Source organism: Calonectris borealis, chromosome 3 (genome assembly GCF_964195595.1).
Source record: "Calonectris borealis chromosome 3, bCalBor7.hap1.2, whole genome shotgun sequence".
Taxonomy (NCBI): Eukaryota; Metazoa; Chordata; class Aves; order Procellariiformes; family Procellariidae; genus Calonectris; species Calonectris borealis.
This window is the reverse complement of record NC_134314.1, coordinates 52,985,599-53,007,894: the sequence shown is the minus strand read 5'-3', so window position 1 is coordinate 53,007,894 and position 22,296 is coordinate 52,985,599. Positions and strand designations below refer to the sequence as shown.

At 40.2% G+C, this 22,296-nt stretch overlaps 1 protein-coding gene across 2 annotated transcripts in view; it reads right to left on the bottom strand.

Moving 5' to 3' along the window:
* The window catches only part of SLC16A10 (solute carrier family 16 member 10), a 78,032-nt gene extending 65,039 nt beyond the window's left edge, over nucleotides 1-12,993 (bottom strand). Inside the window, exons 1-2 of one of the 2 annotated variants that reach the window (XM_075145676.1) lie at nucleotides 9,146-9,337; nucleotides 8,551-8,609 (exon numbers count right to left, since the gene is read on the bottom strand). In XM_075145676.1, coding sequence (XP_075001777.1) covers nucleotides 8,551-8,583 — 33 coding nt within the window. In that variant the 5' untranslated portion in view covers nucleotides 8,584-8,609; nucleotides 9,146-9,337. Of the gene's footprint in view, nucleotides 1-8,550; nucleotides 8,610-9,145; nucleotides 9,338-12,207 lie in introns of those variants that run through there. The other variant, XM_075145675.1, reaches the window with a different exon arrangement.
* Nucleotides 12,994-22,296: the final 9,303 nt, after the last annotated feature.

The following is a 22,296-nucleotide window of genomic DNA, read 5'->3' as shown; positions in this document are numbered from 1 at the left end:
GATACCTCATAAAACAGGAAAGAAATCTCAGTTGCTCAGAGGCAGCCATGACCATATCCCAAAGAACAAGCAGCAGAGTAGTTTGTAGGGTATGTGCCTGTCCCTACCTGTATTTTCCCAATACAATTATACTTAATAAATACAGTTAGATTATTTACAAAATATTTAAAAATATTTTGACCAATTGCTGAAATAAGACATTTTCAGCTAAAAAAATTTGTTAATACAGTATACAGTTGTTTTGTCACAGACCTTGATATAGAGGCTGAACTTGTATCATATAATATACATTAATAGTAAATTAAATTTATTACACCTCATGTACAAAAGATTAATACTGTCTGAAAAACAAATGCACTGAACAGTGTTAATTTCAGGATTAACACTATTTGAAATTGGAAGCTTACAAAAGCATTTTGTCACATTCCTTGAAAATATTTACATAAGCAAATCAGTTTTACAACTCTGAGGTAGCATGAATTACACGCAACATACTATTTTCTTTGCCTAATATTAGAAAAAGCAATAAAAATCCAGAACACCAGAGTTGGGTCATGCTGACTAAACTTCTGACTGTGCATACAACAGCTAACGTTGTCCATACCGATTTTGTGGTATGGACAGTTCTACTCAGCCTTCCCACTAAGCTACCCAGTTCTGTCCCTGTCGCCCCACACACACCTTCAAGGGTCAGTGATTTCACTGCATGAAACTAAATGTTCGTTAAACTGCTGCACTATGAACAAAAGACTTCAATATGTACAGAGGTGTAAAAAGCTGTTAATGCTCCGTGCTTCAATTTGTAAAAAATGGGGTTACTCTGATAGGATTAGAAAATACATCAAGCTTGCACATTTTATTTAAGCTTCCAGAAAACTTCCTAGTGTTGATTTAATTTTCTAGATCACTGCCTGCACCCAGCAGTGTCAGAAATTATAAGTTGAGAGTTCTAATTTCTTTCAAGTTTGGAATGCAATGTTGGGTTTTGAAGAGCCTAAGCTACATAAATATTTCAAAGGTAAGAAACGACTTGAAGATATAAAGAACAAAGGGCAATTTCAAATTTGCTTTTATGTGCCAAAACCATAAAGGCTTTCTTTAAAGTACATACCTTTGGTTTTGTCACACACATGACAACTTAAACCAATGAACTCAAGGGGCCACAGGCAGCATTTTTACAAATTAATTGAAGGAGAACCCAAAAGTCATCATATAAATTATACACTCAAGATTTAAAAAAAATGTTATCTAGCAACACTACACCAACTTTCTGAGAAGGTTATTACTCTGAACCATGACATATACCACTGACACATATCCAAAATATGCACCATAGTTCAGGTTCTTGATTTCAGTCTCACTTGCTTTGAGGTTAATAGCATCTTTAAGTAAAGCACTATTATCACACCTTCTTTCCTCTCAAAAAAATAAGCAGCATTATATAGCAGCTGATGTCATCAACCAGTTCAAACCACTCTGAAACTACTATAGTACGCGCTAAACATGGAGCAAACTGACAATAAATAGGCTTTCAGTCTCACCTATGTAACCCATTGAGATTATTCCAATCCCAGCATGTTCTACAGCATGTTTAATTATAACACAGGATCAGGTTACTGTCCAAGTAAGTCCTGGCTGTGTGGCCCAAGAACACTCAGTACTTCTGATTCTTTTGATAGGAGATACAGGCCTCCTTGGGCAAACCAAATTGGTTTCTGTTTTACACCAGTGTCCTTGTTCTTAAGCTGTTCATTCTGTATACCTGTTCGTTCTGTATACTGCTTAGCTGCCATCCAGACTCTAGTCTAGAGCAAACTAAGCAGCTCCTCAAGAGACATGCAGATAGTACATGCCTGGATATAGAAGGTAAACAGGACAGAGTCACAATAGTCAGTCCAAGGACAACAGGGGGTTCTGGAGTGCCAATACCAGAGACAGCACAGACAAAAGCCTCCAAAGATTAGGCCCATCTCAGCATTCACTAAGGATTACTTTTTAATGTATATTAACATTCTCTTCTTTTCTTCTTGAATTCTTTGGCTCTTAAGCATTCAATGCAATACAGTAAGAGCCCAAACTAGGACTTCTCTAATTAGAAGAATCCCTTTTTGATGTTGTAGTTAAGACTTTTTTTTTTGCAAAAGAGCAGCTTTCTTACCTTGTACACAAGAACACTGTTCCTGGTCATCATATAATGAACTTGCAATTACCAAAGCTGTGTTTTGTTCCAAAAGAAAGGACTGTTCATTCCTTCCAGACTGCAGAAGCAGAAAGCTTAAAGATCATAGTTTATTTAGAACATTCTACCATAGTGTTTTATACTTGCTCAGAGTTACAGCATTGATTTAAAATTATTAAATATTTTAAAAATCTGTCAACTGTGGTATGAACATACTTTACAATGAACTAGAAAGGTTCTGTGTACTTATCCAATGCATTTTCTGTTTGGAACCTCATTATTGAAGCATCTTGAAAAAATGGCTAAAACCTAGACCATGAGCCAGAAGACAATCCTTACTGCCCATTTGACAAGTCATTTACAAGAGGACAATAGTTAGAGATTAAGGGAATTAAATTAATAGCTATCATGCTTTAAATTATTTATTATTCCTCATATATATATATGCTCTTGAAAAATGTAAAAGAAAAAACTATTCTGAGGTACTTTGAATATATCCATAAAGCACAGCTCTACTGAACAAAGCACACTGCAGAAGATAGATAGCCAAAGAATTCACTACTTCTGTTTATTACAGCAAAAAGGCAACAAGATAGTTGCTTTACAACTTGCAGTCCAAATACAACCCCACCACTTAAGGGAGACCATGTTCCATGGGATTATAGACGTGCTGCTGATAACAGCAAGAGGCTGGGCTCAACATCCCAGTAATCCCTTCCTGTGTGTGGGAACTAACACTGATGATTTTTAAATTGGTCCCATCCTTGCTAAAGGGCTGCTACTCTAACTTAGCCATTAGAACAAGTCATTCCTACCCAGTTCCCATGAAAATTAACGGCAGGATATAAAACAGAGCTGCTATTATTGTACTAAATTAGATTTCTGGAAGTAAAACAGATAACGTAAGATCACAAGGGAATGTTTTCTCATAGAATTATCCTTTCTGTACATATTTGCTGAAGGTTAAACTGCAGTAGACTAAGGCTGCATTAACTGTGTGTGTTCACAAAACAGAAGATTAAAAAATTTGTGGAAAACATATGAAAGAACCTATATTACTCCTTCTGCCACAATGGGTATTCTAAAATAAAGCAGTTATATTACCAACGCTACATGAGCTTGGATATAAGTAATCAGTACAACTCCTTCCTTGTAGTTCACAGAGCAGAAGCAATTTCAAATTGGGCAATTACTTGCTAAGCATTATAGATCAATGTTTATTGAAAATCCTTAGAATTTTCCTTAGCAACATACAGCAATGTAAGGTAGAATTTTATGAATATTCCTCTCATTTCAAAGCATGATCTTTGAGGTGTAGGATTCTATTAAAAGTTTTTATTCATAATTTAGACCAACAAACCCTTCTCTTTGCTATGATGATATTACATTACATAAAGATTTGGAAAAAATTGTCTTAAAAATCCAGACTAAGATTTATATAGGTATTTCTGAAAACTAAATTGAAGTGGGTTTTTTAACACACATTTTTTTAAAAAGTAAAAGGCTAGGAAATATCAAGAGTTTCAATTACAAAATTTTCTTACCATTTAGTAAACTAAAGATGCTTTCATGTGACTGATCAAATACTTATACCAATTCCCAAATGTTTTATAAGTATTAATAAACTAATCCATAAATCTAGAAATGAGGACTTGAAATACAGATTAGGATAGTTTCCAGGAATATAACAATTCTACAACTAAACCTGAACTGCCACTCAGTTCCTCAGTTAAGATTATCTGCATGTGGCTCTTCAAATAGTAAATAATATCTATATAAAATTTAGAAAACATTAAATACTGAATTTCATATGATTGTTGAACCCTCACATTATGAAAGAGGCTGGCCTAGAGCACAGCCAAGGCAGCCAGACACAGCGGTTTGCACAGCAGTTAGCCAACAGCAGGGCATTCCAAAGAGGACCAGCAGCTCTTCTCAGAACAGCAAACACTTGCTCAGCAATGGTGATGCCACAGGGCACAGTCCCCAGCAACCAGTGGAGCAACCGTCCCAGTCACACCATAGGTGCCAACCCAGACCGTGCTCCTGAGGCAGGCTGCATCTGAGCAAAGTCTGGGTCCCCCCACTGAGGCAGCAGGAGCCAGATTACTTGTCTGCAGGAGGTGTGTGCTGGTGGAGTATGTGAAGGAAATGTGGGAGGTGGTCAGCACACCGCACAGCATGGGAGATGACAAGAAAGAGATTGACTATCTTCTCGGAGACCTTGAAGCTTCAATAGTCTGAACCCTCAACTGTGCTGAAGGAGAAGCAGGTAGTCTGCTTATTACTGTGAATCCAGTAAAGGGCTGCAAAGACAATCAAGGAATTGGAGCATCTGACACACGATGAGAGACAGAGAGGTGGGGTCAGTTAGGCTCAAGAACAAAAGGCTCAGGGGGGAATCTTATAAGTGTGAATAAATACCTGAGGAGAGGAAGTAAAAAAACACTGAGCCAAACTCTTCTCAGTGGTATTCAGTGAAAGAACATGAGGCAATGGGCACAAATTGAAATACAGGAAATTCCATTTAAATGCAAGAAAGATCTTTTTTACTGTGAGGGTGGTTGAACACTGGAGCAGGTCACCCACAGAGGCTGTGGAGTCTCCACCTTTTTAGAGATGGTCAAAACACAACTGGGCGAGGTCCTCAGCAGCCTGCTTTAGTACATGTTGCTCCAAGCAGAGAGGCTACAACGTTAACTATTTTGTTATTATCTGTAATTACTGAATTAACTCAAATTGGCTAAAAGAGTAAATAGACAAATTATGCTATAACAGTTTGAGAACAGTCCACTACATTTCTTCATGCAAAACTAGTAACTAAATAAAAGGACATTTAAACTTCAAGTTGTTCTTTAACAACACAGAGGCTAAAGAAATCAAATCATGAGAAAAGAGACAGAATATTATCAGGAAACTTAAAGTGTCTGAAGGCAAAGCAGACTAAGTTAAGATGAAATCATCTTTATGGATAGGCAAACAGCACTAAGCACTGGTACCTCTTGCTAAGTATAAGAGGGTCTATTAATAAATATATACATTTTGCTAACTTCCTCTTTAAACAGCAGTTATTTAGACTAACTCAAAAATCAGGAAGGGATTTCAGGAACCTCAAAGAATGGTAGTCAAAATGGATGAATAAGACGACACTGAACAGACTACAGGGACCAATGAAACAAAACAGAGTTGAAGAGTAAGGAGCAATGCACACTGGAAAACTTCAAAGTCAACTAAACTCCACTGAATGCAGGTTAATAAAAAGCAGCAAGAAAAACATTAGGTTATGTAAATAATGCAAACTAGATAGGACAATGTCATCATAGTACATCATGTCATGCCACAAAACAGCAGAGCCTCATTTGGAATATGACACAGAAGTAACTTTTTTCTCCATAATACAGAAGGTTATAGAAGCATCAGAGACGACGACAAAGAAAAAACATTAACTTGAGAGTATGAAAAATGTTCCACATGGAACAAGATTTGAAAGATTTATCCAAGGAAAAGACATAAGGAGACACACATGAAAATATATATATACACACACACCAGTCCCAAGCCGCTTTGTCTGAAAGTGAAATGGCAGATGACAGACCAGCAAGCCATATAGATAAAGTACCTTCGGAATGAAGGACAAAAAAAAAGTTTCTTCTGCTATTTGGAAATCAAACCAAGTTTGAGTCTTCATCCATCAGCAGACAGTCTAACCACATGATACTGCTGCTTACTTGGATTAGGAATGAGAGCACTCAATAAAAAGACTTTACATACACCCTTTAGAAATTGCCATTTAAGGATGAGACTGGAAAACAGTCAGTTTTAACGCTACCTTAAGAACCATCAAACAAGGCATTTCTTTTATGAATAAAAAATAAGCCAAAAATAAAGTTTCATTTGAACACTTTCACTTAATTTTTTCAAGAAGTTTTAAATTATTTTAACGTCATTTTTAAGAACTCTTTCATTACTTTGATGCATGTACCTAGACTAGCAAAGCTACAGGCAGGCACTAACTACATTTAGCTTTTTAGTGTTGTAACAATGTAATAGCTTTAAAAGAACTTCATCTTTACTGATAAGGTTACACAAACAGCAAATTACTCTGCAGGCCATTCAATAGCATTTGCTTTCATCCAACTTTTCACCTCATGAATAAAGTACAATAAAAACTTAGTATTTAGGTGCGTTTCATTGAAGCAGATTTTAGAGAATAAAGTTTTGCCTGAAAGACAGCACACAAAAGCTCATAACTTGAGGCACATGCATTTAACAGAGAGTGGTGGCAATAGCCATTTTAGAATTTTATAGGGATGTTTCATCCCTATGAAATTAAAAGTACTGCCTCTAAAGAAGCCCACGAAAATAAACTGGTAACTAGCTTTCAGACACATTAGGAAGATTATTCTCCCTAATTAAGCAACTTGTTGCAAGTTAAATCTGCAGTTGGAACAGGAAGAGATCTAACCAATGTGAATTCCAACAAGAAGAAAAACACAAAAAGACAACCTAACTAGCAGGCACAAGGCTAATCAGTCTGCAAACTAGTTATCAAGAGTACAAGAGAAATGCTCCAGAGCTGGAGGCATAAAGATATATGTGCATGTGTGTATGCATAAACAGTAGTAGTAGTATTAACTATTCTGTCCTAAAGAGAGACAGCATACTAAAGAAACTACCTTCAACTTTCCAGTTTGACCCAGTCATAATTTCAACTACTCCAGAGTCTTCATTTACATACATATTTATAATCACAAAGCCAGGTCAAAAGAATACAAAAATATGACTGCATCTGAATGAAATGAATCGTTACTTTTACATCAGGTTAGTTTTCAGCCAATCTGCTCCCTTTGCTGGCTCCCTGCACTGGTTTCAATGGCCACACAAACATGGGAAAGAAGACAGACTACAGCAGCACCAATATTCACTGGTCCAAGTTTTTGTGGAACTACATCCTCCATTGCAATGTAATCCTTATTGACCAAACTGTTACATAGTAGTGTGCTTTCTTGTACCTCATACAAATTATGTGCTGTGATAACTTCTATGTTCCAAATTTTATTTATTTCTTCTTAAAAAGAGAGAAAAATAAGTCAACTGCTCTCTCATAAGCGATGTGACATAGTTCCAGCTTGCCAAGCTTCCCAATTTACTGGAAACTACATGCCATAGAATTAGAGATGAAAGTGTGGTTCTGAAGGACAGTTACAGAACAAGGTCTTGAATGACAACAGAACTGCTGATGGTGTTTTTATGTCTGAAGCAAAGCTCAGGAAGATAGCAAAAGATTCAAGGAAAGAGTAAAAGAAACTTCTCAACTTCAAACTGTCCTGTTAAATTAAAAATCCAGCCCTGCTCAAAATTAAGTTACCATATATGGTAGCGGTTCACTTGATCTCAACACTTGTAGATCTCTGTATTCATCCAACATAATTTTCACAGTATCTGAGATATGGCCTGGATACGACAGCAAAGGCAGAATTCTCCTCCCTGCCCTATCAGACCCACAGCAATCCAGCTTCAAGAGTCCCAATGGGGCTGATGGTGTTAAGCCAGCTCAAGGAACTACCAATCATTCTGATATCCAGATACATCACCAAAGGCTGCACCTTACAAAGTCAAACCAAGGTAGATACATAAAAGCACATGGATAACCAGTTCAGGCCAGCTGATGCACTGTCTTCTAATAACACTCACTAACACAAAACAAACATGAGGATGCAGAACAGTAATAACAGTATATACTCACTGTGCAGCGCTATTTGTACAAGCGAAGATGAACAAACATTCAGAGAGTAACCCAGTGGCATTATAGAACCAACATTGTAAATCATAGAAAGAGGAGTAAACTAGTAGAACTAGTATTTTTATCTACCTTTTTTTAATAAAACCCAGTATTTTTCTCTGTTGCCACTAGTATCTTAGTATTTATTTGCCTTTTGAAAACAGGTATGTGTACATACACACACAAAAACCTATATAGTACAGACATCTATCAAGAGAGCACAACACAGGACTAGATGGGGCTCACATGCCAGATCTCTAACCAAGGTAACACGGGGGCTGGCTCAGTGCTCCACGTCCCTCTGTGCCAGTGCCAAGAGGGAGAGGAACCAAGTGCTGCTCTTCCTGCCAGAACCTGTCCTGGCCCCAGGGCCCAATCCTTCCCCTTCAGGGACGATCAGGCTACAATTGCATTCGAACGCTAGAGGCCTGCTAGGTCTGCCCTATTTCCAAGGACTAAGAGCCTCCTGTATTTCATTGCCATTGTGTTTTTCCACCCAACTTGTTCCTCAAACACAATGAACTATAAACAATGAACGGAGTAGTTTCCTGAGACTTCAGGCACATCTTTCTAGAAGTTGTATACTTACGTTGGGGGCTTTTCCTCTTCTGTAGTTGTGCATCAATTAGCTTTTGAACAAAAAACTGGCTGCACAAGGAAACAATGGAAATGCTTATATAGTGCACTACATAAGCAAAGAAACAAGCTTTTTACTAATATGAATACCAAAATATTGTATACTAGTTATGTTCAAAATTTTTCATTAAAAAAATTAATTATAATTAGATGCCCCTTAAAGAAATTTGTGAACCCTCTATAACCCACAGCACAAGTTTTTCCATTAACACTCCTTAATCCTGCAACAATGTTAATTACAGTTATTTGTCTTATTTAACCAGTGCTGATGCTGCATTCGGGAGACAGCCTCGTTGCCTTGCCTGTACTTTTGGTTCCTTCCACTCCTTATCTGCAAAGCAGAGTCACTTCTTGACTGCATCCTCCTCCCATCTGCCTCCTCCCATTTTGCCTTTCATACTGATAAATATCCATCCATCTACTAAAATAACAAAAATAGCACATACTATGATTACTTAATTCCCTCTCATTTTGCCTTATATAGAGATAGGCATTCATTATTAAGAGATTACAAAATGTTATTAAGAGAGAACAAAAATAGCACATACTATAGTCCACTTAATTCTTCTTTTTGAGGAAAACACCAGGCAAGAGACAACTACTGGCTGGTCCCAAAAGAGGAGGCACACAAAAACCTCTGGCAACACATATGCTTCTGGCAACAGCCAAGTAATCTTGTAGTGAAAAAAGTTGAATTCCGTGGTACTCCCGATCAACTGCAAGATTCCACAGACACCTGGGGTCCCAGGAGAGATTATCTGGAATATTCATGCCTCTCAAAAATCAGTATTTCAGATTTTAAAAGAAATATCTTTTTTCAGAAGAATTAGAATATTAAACTTTGTATTCCAAAGCAAAACCACACAACAAGAAAACTTTCATTACAAATCCCCATTTTCAAATTCATCAAACCTGACTCAAACTCAGTTTCCACTGCCAGTTTTGAGTTGCAATCAGTCTGAACACAAAAGACTAACTAAATTAAGTATTATAATCAATACCATGGGAATGATCAGGCTGTGATTTTCTAACACCAAAATCATACTGACTTTATCCCATTAGTCATTCTTTTTCTTTCTACAGCATGCCAGCTAATCCATCAGTGTTCCATAAGAGCTACACTAAGTGCAATTTGCCATCTCTGATCATAGCACCGCTTTATGGCAAGCTAAATATTGTATCACAATTTTAGTTCAGTTCACTCTTGGTCCTATCTTCAACAAGGTAAAAAAATAGCAGACAAACAGTTTCTAGGCAATGAGGAACATTAAGGAACAAAAAGTCCTGTTTGACAGCCGCTGCTTAGCCCTTATGGTGCCCAAACTCATTAGGGTACTTTCAGGTATTAAAAGGAAGGACACCTTTTTATCTGCTGTTCTGCAATTTTAGGAGACACTTTTGTATTGCAGTCCTCCTCCTTCACATGCACACAAGTCATCTAGTCAAGGCAGCTATCTCATGCTATTTCCCCCAACTTAAACCCATTTGGATTTAAAAAAGCAAAATGAGTGTCTTCTGCATTACCCAAACAAGAGCACATCTGACAGAGCAAAACAAAACGCAGCTGTAGCTTCTTTTTTTTTTTTTTTAATAAAATAAAAAAGAAAAAGTGATGCAGGAGGTGCCGGCTGCATCCAGGACTCAGACCTCTTCCTGCTGTTCTAAGCAGGATGCAAAACAACTAGGCTCTAAAGCCAGGTTCTGGTTTTTTCCCCACTCTTTTCTGCAGTTGGGCAAATTTTCAAAAACATGGGTGGAGCACACCCGCAGTCTCACCTCACTTAAACACCAGTGGTGCAATTTCTCTTCTGGAAGGTAAGAGATAATAATTTAAATCCTCCTCTTGTTGATTATTTTGACTACTGCACTACTACCTAAAAGTCGATTTTTTTTTTTTAAGTACAGGAAGACTATTTTGAGAGATCATTACTAGAGAACCGGATCCTGAGGAAAAGCAATTACACCTCTGTACCATGAACAGAGAGAGTGTCAACCACCCATGTGCTTCTGCTTCTGACTGGCCAGTGGCTCCCAGGTCAGTATGCAAATATTCACAGCACCTCCCCTGAACAACCTCATTCTTCTGTACAGGCTAAGGAGCCTCGGCACCTAGTTCTGGATATGCATTTCCCTTCTGTGAAGCAGGCACTACCACACCTGATGTGTAGACATACATAGCTTCCCATCTTTCCAGCTCAACAACACCGAGCAATACACCTTGTACATCACCACAAACAGTTCAAACACTGGAGAGCACATCACTTAATGCACCACCACAGCTTTCCAGCTTCCTTATTTCAGTCTAAACACCTGCCCTGGTTTTCTACTTCAGACAAAAATATTGCTATTAAGTCAGGGGAGGAAAATTAGCTTCTTTGTCTCCTCCTACATCTCACCTTTAGGCCCACTTACTCCGATATTAAGGAAGACATAAATTTCAAAACCCTTTTAAAGGTCTGTAACACCACTCTGTAATGAGAAAGTTTCCTAGAAGCCCCTCTATGTAGGGGCCCTCTATGTCCCAGGGCTATGTAGCTGGAACACCTTTTTTTAGTAAGGAACAAAACCATAAAATTTTGGGGGTTTTAAATTTCATTTTAATATTTTAATATGTAAGCTACCTTTTAAATAAGCCAACTTTATTATTACTTACTATAATAAATTATTATAATTATTAATTCGTTATTATTGCGAGAGCCAAAAACTGCATTTCCTCAGCTTACAAAGTCAAAGCACAAGACATGTTTCAAGAGAACTTACATAAAATAAAACAGAATATATGCTCACCTTTGAATTAATTGATACTTATGTGTCTGGAATGATTTAGATCAGTAATAGCAGAGTGGAGATTTGATTGTGATAGTACTGTTACGGCTTTAAAGTTTAGTAAACATCATTAACTTTACTGGTGAGTTTTGCAATATTGGTTACAGCAGTAAACCTGCACATCGAAATGCTGGTCTTGGCAACTGTTAAGCCCATTCTTGACATATTTTAAGTCCCACTATAGCCCACTGTTAATTAATCATTTAGACTAATCATTAGGCTAAGGAGGGCAGGGGAATAAAACTTTCTGGGACCAAGAGTATGTGTTTTTCCCATAATGCACGATGACAGGTACCTAAAAACGCTGCTGTGGAAGGAGCCAGAGTACACCTGCTTCTCTCCCTGCAGCTTCTCCCCCGACGTCCCAGGAGCTTTCTGCCCCAAGCCCTGCCTCTGGGGCACGGCTGTGAGCGCAAACCCTCGCAGGGAGGCGAGGGGGGTTTCTCCTCGCCTCGATGAAACGAGTATTTCCGAGTCCCTCAGCCCAGCCCCACGTGCTTGCGGCGGGGCAGGCTCCGGCCCGGCCGTCCCGCCCGCCCCGAGGGGTCTCGCTGCCTGCGGACAGGGAGGCGGGACAGGCCGCAGCCGCCCTCCGGCCACGCCGCAGGCCGGCCCTGACAGCCCTGCGGCGCACGGACACTGACAGCCGGAGCGGCTGCACCGCTGGCAGCGAGAGCTACCGGCCGCAGCACCTTCTCCGCCCGGGCTGGGGGCGGGGAAGGCCCGAGGCGGAAAGGGCTGGAAGCCACCTCGACCCCTTCCCTGGCCGCTCGCCGCCCCTCACCTGTTTTGAATGCCAGCTGCTTGTCCTCGCCGCCGCCGAAGAGCTGGAGCATGGATACGAAGAGGACCCCGCACGAGTTCTGGATGCCGAAGACGGCGCCGTTGCACCACATGGCGGCCAGCATCACCACCCAGCCCCAGCCGCCCTCGGGGGGCTCAGGCGCCGCGCTCCCGGGGGCCTCCGTCGCCGCCCGGGGCTGGGCCCCTCTCTCATCGCTCGGCGCGGCCGGGCTGCCGCTCCCGGGGCACCACTCCCCGCCGTTCTCCCGCCGCGGCTGCACCACCGCCACCGCCGGCGGGCCGGGCAGGGGGGCGGCGGCGGCGGGGGGGTCCCCTGCGCCCTGCGGGGCCAGCTGCTCGCTCACCGGCGCCATCCTCAGCCGCGCGGCGGAGCGGGCACCAGACCCTCCCTGCGCGCCGCTCCCGCCTTCCTTCCTTCTTCTCCTCCTCCTCCTCGCGACCCCTCGGCCCCCGCCCGCCTCAGCCCCTCGCCGCGGGAGCTGCGGGCATCCTGCGACGCTCTGCCTGCCTGTCCGTGTGCGCGCGAGCGAGGCCGCCCCGCCGCTCGCGCCCGTCCGCCCCACACACTCTACCCGCCGCGCCGCGCGCCGAGGGGTGACCCGCTGCCGCCGCTTTATTTTAAAAGGGGGGCTCCCGTGGGGGCGTCAGCGGCACGAGGGCTTTCCTCCGCGCCGATTGGCTGCGGGCAGGGAGGCGGGGGGGGGGCGAGGGAAGGGAGGTGAAGCCACACTCCTCTCCCTCCCCCCCCCCCGCCCTCCTCTCTGCCGCTTCAGCGGAGGGGGTGGGGCGGGGCCGTGGCGTGTCAGCGGCGGCGATAAGCGCTCGTGCCGCGGCCCCTCGCCGCCGCCGCCTCTCGGGGAGGGGAAGCGGCGGGGGGCGGAGGGGCGCGAGGCTGGAAGTCAACAGTTAACGGCCGCCGCTCGCGCTGGGCGGGAGGCGAGCGCCTCAAGTCTCCACACACAGGTACCGCACGCTGCCCTCGCCAGCCTGGGCGGGGAGAGGAGTAAACAAGCCCCTGGCCCCGCTCCCAGGCCGAGTGAGTTCCCCGTGAGACAGGGCAGTTACACCCAGCGGTGTCCTGCTGCGGCTACCCGTTCTGGTCAGCCGTGAACTGAGGGAAAAGTCTGAAACTCCCTCCCCGGCGGTTTGCTAACAACCACCAAGTAAAGGAAAGCCACACCAAAACGCTGAACGAGGGGTGCCGCTCCGCCAAACCCCCACCCCGCCCCACGCCCGCGTTCGTTGACAGCCGTTGCTCTCCCCTCACTGCCGTTGCTCGGCCCTGCCCGGCGCTCGCTGGCCCCCGAGGAGCTCTCCATCGCCCACCCTCCCTCTCGGAGGGAGGGCCCGGGCTCTGGGCTGTCAGTCCCGCTACGGAGACGCCCCGCTCCAGGGCCCTCGGGGCATCCGCCGTCCTCAAGGAGCAGCTCTCCGCGACAGCTCTCCGCCTCCCCTTGGGCCACCCTTAGCACTTTGCCAGGGGTGACCGTGGTGAAACCGTTTCTCCCCGGTTGTCGTCTTTTTTTTTTTACAAAGGAAGAGAAAATACTGCACTTGCACACCTCATGAAATGTTTCCCGCTTGCACAGAGTCATCAACTCCTGACCTTTCCTCCCCACAGCCAGCAAAGTGAGAGCATAGGGAAAGCTGAGGTCATGAGTGTTAAGTGACTAGCTTTTTGACGAGTGATCCTGCTTCCAAACTCTCAATTGCACATCTGTTTATGTGTCTGGCAACTACTTACATTTTAAGCAGTTTGGGCATGATGAGGAAGAGGAGCTTCTTGAAAGAAAATCGGCCAATTAAATCTGGATACTTCATCCTTCCTCATGAGACCTGGAGGGCTCAAAGCACCTCTTGCATTCATACGCCATCTCCATTTCTTCTGTCAGAACCTGGGCTGCTTCTGCTGTATCTGTTGTGCCATCCAACTCCCGCGCCTGCCTGTTAAAGCCTCTTCCTCCTTTTTTGACCCTGAATCACCTTCTCCTGCGTACCTACCAGTGGCCACATGAGGAAGCAAAACTTAGTCCAAAATAAAGCACAGATTCTTAAGACCATACCTTGTTGAGCACAAATTACTCAATCAGTCTCCACATGAAAAGTAGTAGCTCGAGAAAGAAAACCATATAATGATGTAATGAAAGCCTGTGTAATAATGCACACTGAATGAGTGTCAGCTTTAAGAATGCTTGGCTTTAGGAATTAATTGACCTTTTAATTTTGCATGCTTAGTGTCCTCCAATTTGTTTTAAAATAAGTTAATTTTTTAAAAATTTTACGAATACATTTATGATAATAATGAAGTGCATTTTATAGATACGCTAATCTTGCTGCATACTCCCTTTGTCTTGTTAACCATGCCCATTAAGTTAAACATAAAAACATTACATGTACACGTAAACATACAGCAGTAGAATACAGAAAAAATAAAAGTCCACAAAAAACCACAATATAGCTGTATGAAATACACAATAATTGTCAAAGCAAAGAGAGAACTTTTGGCCGACCACTGAAACACACATCTGTTCCCCCCAAGGAACAAGTTTCAATGCTTATGAAAAACCCCAAGCCTATCATGAGCTTAAATATGCTCAGAATATTTCGTAAGCAATTTAACATGCGAAAGTTAACACTTCACATTCTCCAGCAAGTCTTTGTCCAGAGGCCGTTGTCCAAATCTGTTGAGCTTTTTTACAATAAATCAAGCTTCGCTCACCACAATATAACATTTTTGAACAGTTATGACAGAGCGAACCTTTTTTGGAACCATATTCAATCTTCATTACGTTTGCCAGCAATTATTAACTTAATAAAACTTTCGGTTGCATAGGAATAAACAAGGGCAAAATCCAAGATTGGATCTTAATATGACTGATCAGAAGGGGCCCAGTTCTGCAAGTGCTTAAATGTCTTTCTAACTTTTAGTCAGACTCCTCAGATTACTTCAGCTACCTTCCTGAATGGGGGGGCTGCGAACTGTGTGACAGATAGTCAAATCAGCTTGAGGGAAGAACCATGTATTTTTTCTGGTTTGGACAGCATTCAGTTAAGCACAAGACTAATTCCTTCTTTGCATGTTTTTCAATGTAATATTTATGTACTGCAGTTTCATTTCCCTGTTTCCATTGAACACTGTCAATGACTGCCCCCCCCCCCCTCTTTTTTTAAGATAAAGGATGTGTTTCTTTAAAAAAACATTGTGAATATATTGTGTGCAACTTCTACTTCTGGACATTTTTAAAAATAGATTCTATTTTCCAGTTGTTAAGTGTTTCTTTGCCCCCAATTAGTGCAAAATAACTATTTTCCCTTTCTCCTCACATTGTTGGAGAGTCACAAAATCTGATTCTCCAGCACATACAATTTTTATAAATTTGATGGCTATAACTATTCTGAATGTTCCTTCAGCATTCTGTATCTTTTGGTCCTATTGCTATTTATCTAAACTAAAAAAAAAGGGTTTATATTATCAAAAAATTATGGCACACGCGGCCTTCCTTTACAGGCTCTTTCTAGAAGCCTTAAGTAGATATCCAGGGAAACTTTGTACCTCTTTGCTCTTTGGTACACTCTGCTCCTGTCAAGAACTAAGCCTCTTCCCTTTCAAGAGAGGTCTCTTGAGATCTCAGCTATTTCCCTAGTAGTTCCGAAGAACAAGAACAATAAAGGCTCACTCTTTATAGTCAGATAATTTTCAATCCCCACCTTCCATAGAAAATATACTTGGTAAGCAGAATATGGGCAGGTTTTACTTCAGTTTGATTTCCAAAGTTTTTGTAACCCCAATAATTCACAATAAAAGTATTGGCTTTTAAATTCCTGCTATCAAAGAATTAAAAAAAAAAAAAAGACTATTTGAAACTAGAAGAAAAACACTAACTCTGGAAAGATATGTAAAAGGAAAGCCACGCTTGTGGCTCTGTTATTTAAGTCCTGTATGATCACAAGAAAAATAGTTAAAGAAGAAGGGGAAAAAGAAGGAAGACAGACATGAGAGAATTGCCATAAAAATAGCAAAAATAAAGAGATTACAGACTTGTGTACAGGTAACTGTATCTGTTTCAGTTAAATTGTTGTTACAAGCAAGGGGGAAAAAAAAATCATAAAACCAACACCAAAACAGAGCGAAAAGTGAAAAAATCAACTGAGAATGGATAAGCTGATAAATGTGATGTGAGAAACACCTTGGTTTTGTCTAACACAAAACCTAAGATTTGTTCCTGTTGATAGTAATTTACTTATTATACATGTTTTAAAAGTACCCTACAGCTGGTAAAACAAATGAACAGCAACTGTGCATGCAAAAGACATAATGGTCGTGACAGACATCTATTATGGTGGTACTTAGATTATGCCTATTTTAGGATCAATATATAAAATGCCACTGCCAAAGGAGGGACTTGCCCTGTCATCTGTGGGCTCTCAAAAGCCACAGACCAGGAAATGGCATCTTCTGCAACCCTATCTGACACCCAGATAGGGTGCCAGCTCCCTATTAAACATTCACTCGCTTTCTCACAAGCTATTGAAAATAGACCAATACTTCAGTAGCTCTCACATGCAGCATTTTCTTCAAGCATAAGGAATATTTCGATTGCCAACTACTTTTAAAAAAATTTACCTCTATAATTGAAGTATGCTGTTAGTGACACACCAAGACAGCTTTTTCCGTAAATAATTTTATTTGTAGAGCATTTCAAAATTATGTAGTATTCTGCAAAGGTAAAGTGAACAAGATGCCAAGCCTGAAGGGTACATGTTCAGAGAGTTTAATTCTTCCTTCCTCTGTTGATCTGATTAGAATTTATACAGTAATCAATGAAAAGGTTATGCCGACATCATCCAGGAAAAAAAAAGGTCTTCAGTAAAACGCCTAACTTTGTCACAAATTTGCAACAAGCAGTACAACAGATGCAAACTCAAGAAAGATAGGCAGTATACAGAGAGGACATGAGACTAACACAAAATTATGTGACCACTTAGACTAATGCATGCTCTTAATGATTAAGCCTTTTTGTTGTTTAGTTTTCAGCTAGTATTAATAATGCACCTATTCAACAGAAGGATTTGGCCTTAAGTCAGAAAGATGAGATAAACAGGATAACCATTAAAACACAAAAACATATGGTATCACCAACTGCGTGAAGATCAACATTAGATTAAATCCCATTCAGTAAGCAGTGTTTATGCATCTCTCAGCCAGACAGGATGTTCTCCTGATGTTTCAGACTGGGCTCCAGCTGGGTGGTATGAAGTACAGGGACTGCGTCTCACTGCTGAAGCAAATGAGTCACATTTTCAAAGATAAAAAGCACAGATTTTACTTGTTTACTGTGGGGAACATTGGGAGCCTCTAACCTTAGTTTTAGCATTTCATAATACCTACAGTAAAAGTTTCCTAAAGTGTTATTATTTGTCAAAATATAGGTTCCCTCCTACTTCACCAATAGCTAGAGAATTTTCTTTTTTGTCCTTTTGAAAGAGCGAGCAGAATGAGAGAGGGAAAGAGAGTACCCTAAATGTCTAACTGCTGAAGCTGAGGGTAAGCAACAGGTCCGATTCCCACTTCTACATTTATTTAAAACAACAGTTCCAGACTTAACATTTTCCTCTTTTAGGTTCACCTAAAGCACAGGTTATGGCTCCTTTACAAATTAAATTTGGTTTTAGTTTTTTATTTAACGAAGTGTAGATGGGACTTGACAGGCTGTTATCCAGGACATAGTTAACATCTAACTGCTGTTATTAAAGGTAGGCAACTGAAAGAAAGTGGTAGTTATTAGCTGTAAAAGGCCTCTGCCCCCTGCAAATCTCCAGATGCACAAAGCTAAGTTTCTGATGGCGGACTTCTAGTGTAGGATTCCTCTAGCCTACACTGTCACTGTCTCTGCTGTGAACATCTGATCAGAGCTGGTCATCTACATAGTGTTGGTAGGAGGGAATAGGGAATTCCAGGGGACAAATTACTTTAAACATTAACATTTGTGATGAGATAAGTGATATTAAAGGAGCCCAGATGACTAGCTTAGATGTAGACATGAGAACTCTAGGCACCTAAAATTTGGTGGAATTAATCCCACCCTTGGATATCAAGTTGAAGAACATCTTAAGATAATTTTTATTCAGACCCCAAACATGGAATTTGTTTTGATCCCATTGCTAAATGAGAAAGCACAAAGAATACATTGTCCTAGCATGATCATTCACCTCTTTCTTGGCAGTGAAATAACTAACACTGTTGGCAACATTCTCATTCAGCTTCAAAGTTAACATCTCTTTCAAATGAGCAGGAACTGCTTCAAGCCATTGTTTTAGGCTGTCTTCAGGCTTGGTTTGATACCACTATCCAGGTCAAGTATTTCATATTGCATCCATTATCATAGGATCTAAGCACCTCAAAGTTCCTTCCTTTGTTTACATAGATTTGATATCTTCCAGATCACCTTTGCAATCTCAAGAACTCAATTTTGTTTTCAACAAAAGTTCAGAGCATCAGAGAAGCAAATGTGTTATCAAATAAACCCAATCCGATTGTTGTCTAGAAACAGATTTTGGTTGTCTGCTCAGTTGATATTCAATTGACTATTCAGGTTGCGAAAAGTCCAAAAAAGCAAAGAGCTACTACCTCCGCCAATACCACCTAAGTAACAAACCACCAAGAATAGAAGTGACACTAATCTTGCTTGCTTGCTTTTTAAGAATTCTAATTTATATTCAAGTTAAATTAACTTTATCACCATTTTCTTTTTGTCACTTTGAAAGTGCTTCTGTATTAGAGGCTATAGCAAGGGTTAGCAGGTGTTAGTGGCCCCATTTCAAGGTATGATTTACAACACTGTCAGCATTTTATTTACTAGATAAGCAAAACTGTGTATCCAAGTGAGTCAATTCAAATATTAAGGCATATGAAAACTGTTAACAAAGTCTTCCATGTAGAAAGTCTACTTGCCTTTGCAAATTGAACAGATTCATGTCGAGAAATAATACAAACATTAAAAAACGCTGACATTTTAAGAGTAGTATAAGGGTACTAAATATATCAAGGAATATTTTCAGGTTGTACATATTTGCATTGAAATACTTAAACTACATAGGACATATTAAATATATGATAAATCACTTCATATAGCATATTACCTTGCAGCTGGCACAAAAGAGCTTAATTTCATTCTACTTTTCTATTCACAAAGAGTTGCTTTAATATATGAAAGAATAACACAAAGGCAATCTTTTTTCAATCTTTTTTTTAGACTATTGTGCTAGGTCTACATCTATTTCTTAACTATTATCCGAAATCCTGAATTTAAAGTTGGGTATCCTACAGCAAAAAATCCAGGCTGTTGCAGCTCAGTTCAGAACAAAATTTACATATTCTCTCTGGTTCAATTTTCTCCAATTGATAGATTATTTAACACACAATTCATTCCATATCTGGTAATGTAGATAAAACAGATTTCAGAAAAAAGCATATGGAAATTCCTCATTCAGTTTGCGACGACTGTATTTTGTGAAATAAACATAACAATTCTTGATAGTACCATCAAATATCTCCTCTCTCTCAAAAGCAGTACTAAATTAATCCTTGAATTGACAGGGATTTTTTTTTTTACGTTAAATAAATCCCATATTAATGCTCTTCCTCTAAATACATATTTACTTAGTGGCTAAGTAAAAATATACCACTTGCTTACAAGTAAGCACAGACATAGGCTCTGCACTTTCTATTTATACTCTGATAAAAATCCATCCCTACCAGATCAATGGGATAACCCTTGCTTTAGATATATAAATAAAATAAATGAATACAGAAAAACAGGATCTGTAGTATAGCATATATTCACACATATATGACACATATTCACGCATATATTCACGCATATATGACACAAGTCAATTTCGTAAAGGGATCCTAAATTTCACTATTGTTGCCTCCCGCATTGCTTAGGTTGAGAAAGACAATGCGCTACCCCTGGCTAGCCTCACTGACAAGGACTAGCAGGTTACCAAATAGCTGCAGCACGCACTTGAAAGCCAGATGTATATCGTCCAGATTCAGTAGCTCCCAAGCGCTAGTTGCACTCCCTCTGAAATAGCATTTTTGGTAACCCAAGGGATGCAAATAGACTAAGATTCTTCCCTGGGAAACCTAGATTGCACTCCCTAAGATGGATAAAATTAATAATCAATTTGCTTTATCATCATAATGATCCTCCCAATTATTTAAAAGAAAGACTATGAAAAGATTCTGCATTACAGCAGCATGTGATCACAGAGATGTGACACAACAGATGCAGTATCAGTTTTCAGGCAGAATTATTCAGTATATAAAATGTGTAACTATAGGTGGCTGGCTGTGCCTTATATTTTAGTTACAAACATTTTAAAGAAAAAGGTGAGTCTTCCCTCCTTCTCTCACCAGGGTGAAATCAAGGTCATCTTATTTAAGAGTTAATTCTCCCTGAGATAGTAATATTTAAAATTAAATGACACTCCATCTAAAGTATTTTACTAAAAGCCTTCAACTCTTCTAAGCTCTCCAAGTAGCACCTTCTAAACCTTTAAGAAGTTGCCAACTGTTTGCATAATATAGTACACAGAGTACCACCCTTTAAGGGAAAGATCGTGTGCTCAAATTGGGCCAAATAAGCAATAAGATGATATAAAACCAAGCCACTTAAACCACATGAATGATTCCTGAACGCTTAGGAATCTGATTTATAACCATATGCAAGCAGCAGGATCATAGTTTCAAAATTCACTTTGATGGCATTTACTGCAGGATACTACTGTGCACTAACAGGATTTTACAATTAATAAGACCTATAATGCTACTGACTGGGCATGAAAACTGTGCACTAGATGATGTACAATTCTTGTATTTGAGGTAAATTTGCTATGGAGAATAGCATTATTAGTCATTAAGTCATCTCAGATTTCTATCTCTCTGTCCAAACATGCTTAGTATTCTAAGTCAGTCACCACTGACATAAGAAGGTGATCTTAAAAATTATTTTCACAGAAAGAATGCTTTCTGACCTTTTATGACCCACTTTGTTCCCAGACATTGTAATTCTGTAGTTCCTTTGATCTTAAGGCGTTTTGCTAATTGTACTTCTGCAAGATACCTGATATACTGCCACCAGTCAGTAGGAAGGCAGAAGATAAAGGACTACCGGCCCTTTCTTATACATACTGATGTATATCCACCTATAGAAGAGGGTTTACTTTTTCATGAATTAGCTTAATATATCACGGACATATGGAAAAAGTTGAACAAGAAGAAAAAAAATTGTTCTGATATAAGACTATTCACGTACGAACTGTTGTGGAAGAACTACAGAGCTTTAACTTCTGTTCACACATGAACTATTGTGGAGTAACTACAGAGCTTTAACTTAAGACCATCTTTTACTTTACACAGTGTAATAACTTGCAGCGGCCTAACGAATGGGTATAGTTAAAGTGGTGTTAAATCTTAGTGTGGAAACACTTGTTAAAAACCTGCTCACCTGAATACATCAGTCCCTTATCTGCTTTTCTCCTTGGGAAAAATAAAGTTGTTTTTTATTCAGTGTTAGAAGGATTGATTCACTCCAATTTAAATATATTTAGCAAAATTGTTATGCAGGCTGCAGTTGCCAGATCTTTATGGCTGGTAATACCTCAGCCAAAGTACACACTGTTTTCTCTTTCCAGTATGACTTTGCAAGGCTATCAGTTGGAAAAAAAGCAGTTTACTGGTTGTGCAATGAATCCAATCGTAGCCAGGAATTGAAGACACAAACATAAAACCCCAATCTTGTGTTTGACTTCAGCTTTCACAGTAGCACTGATACTTGAGGGTAACCTACAAGGGGATTTGAGTGCCATTTTTTCTCATTTTGCTCTTCCTGATATGCAGGAACAATGTGAGACAGCTAGACTTCTGATTTTTTCTAGCCGAGATGTGTACTTCTTAGAAAGATGAGATGTCAAGCTCATTTTGGGGAGCAATATATGTATGAGATATTAACTGGAAGTACTAATTGTCACAGGTGGGTTGATTTCTGTTCTCTGGTTAGACATC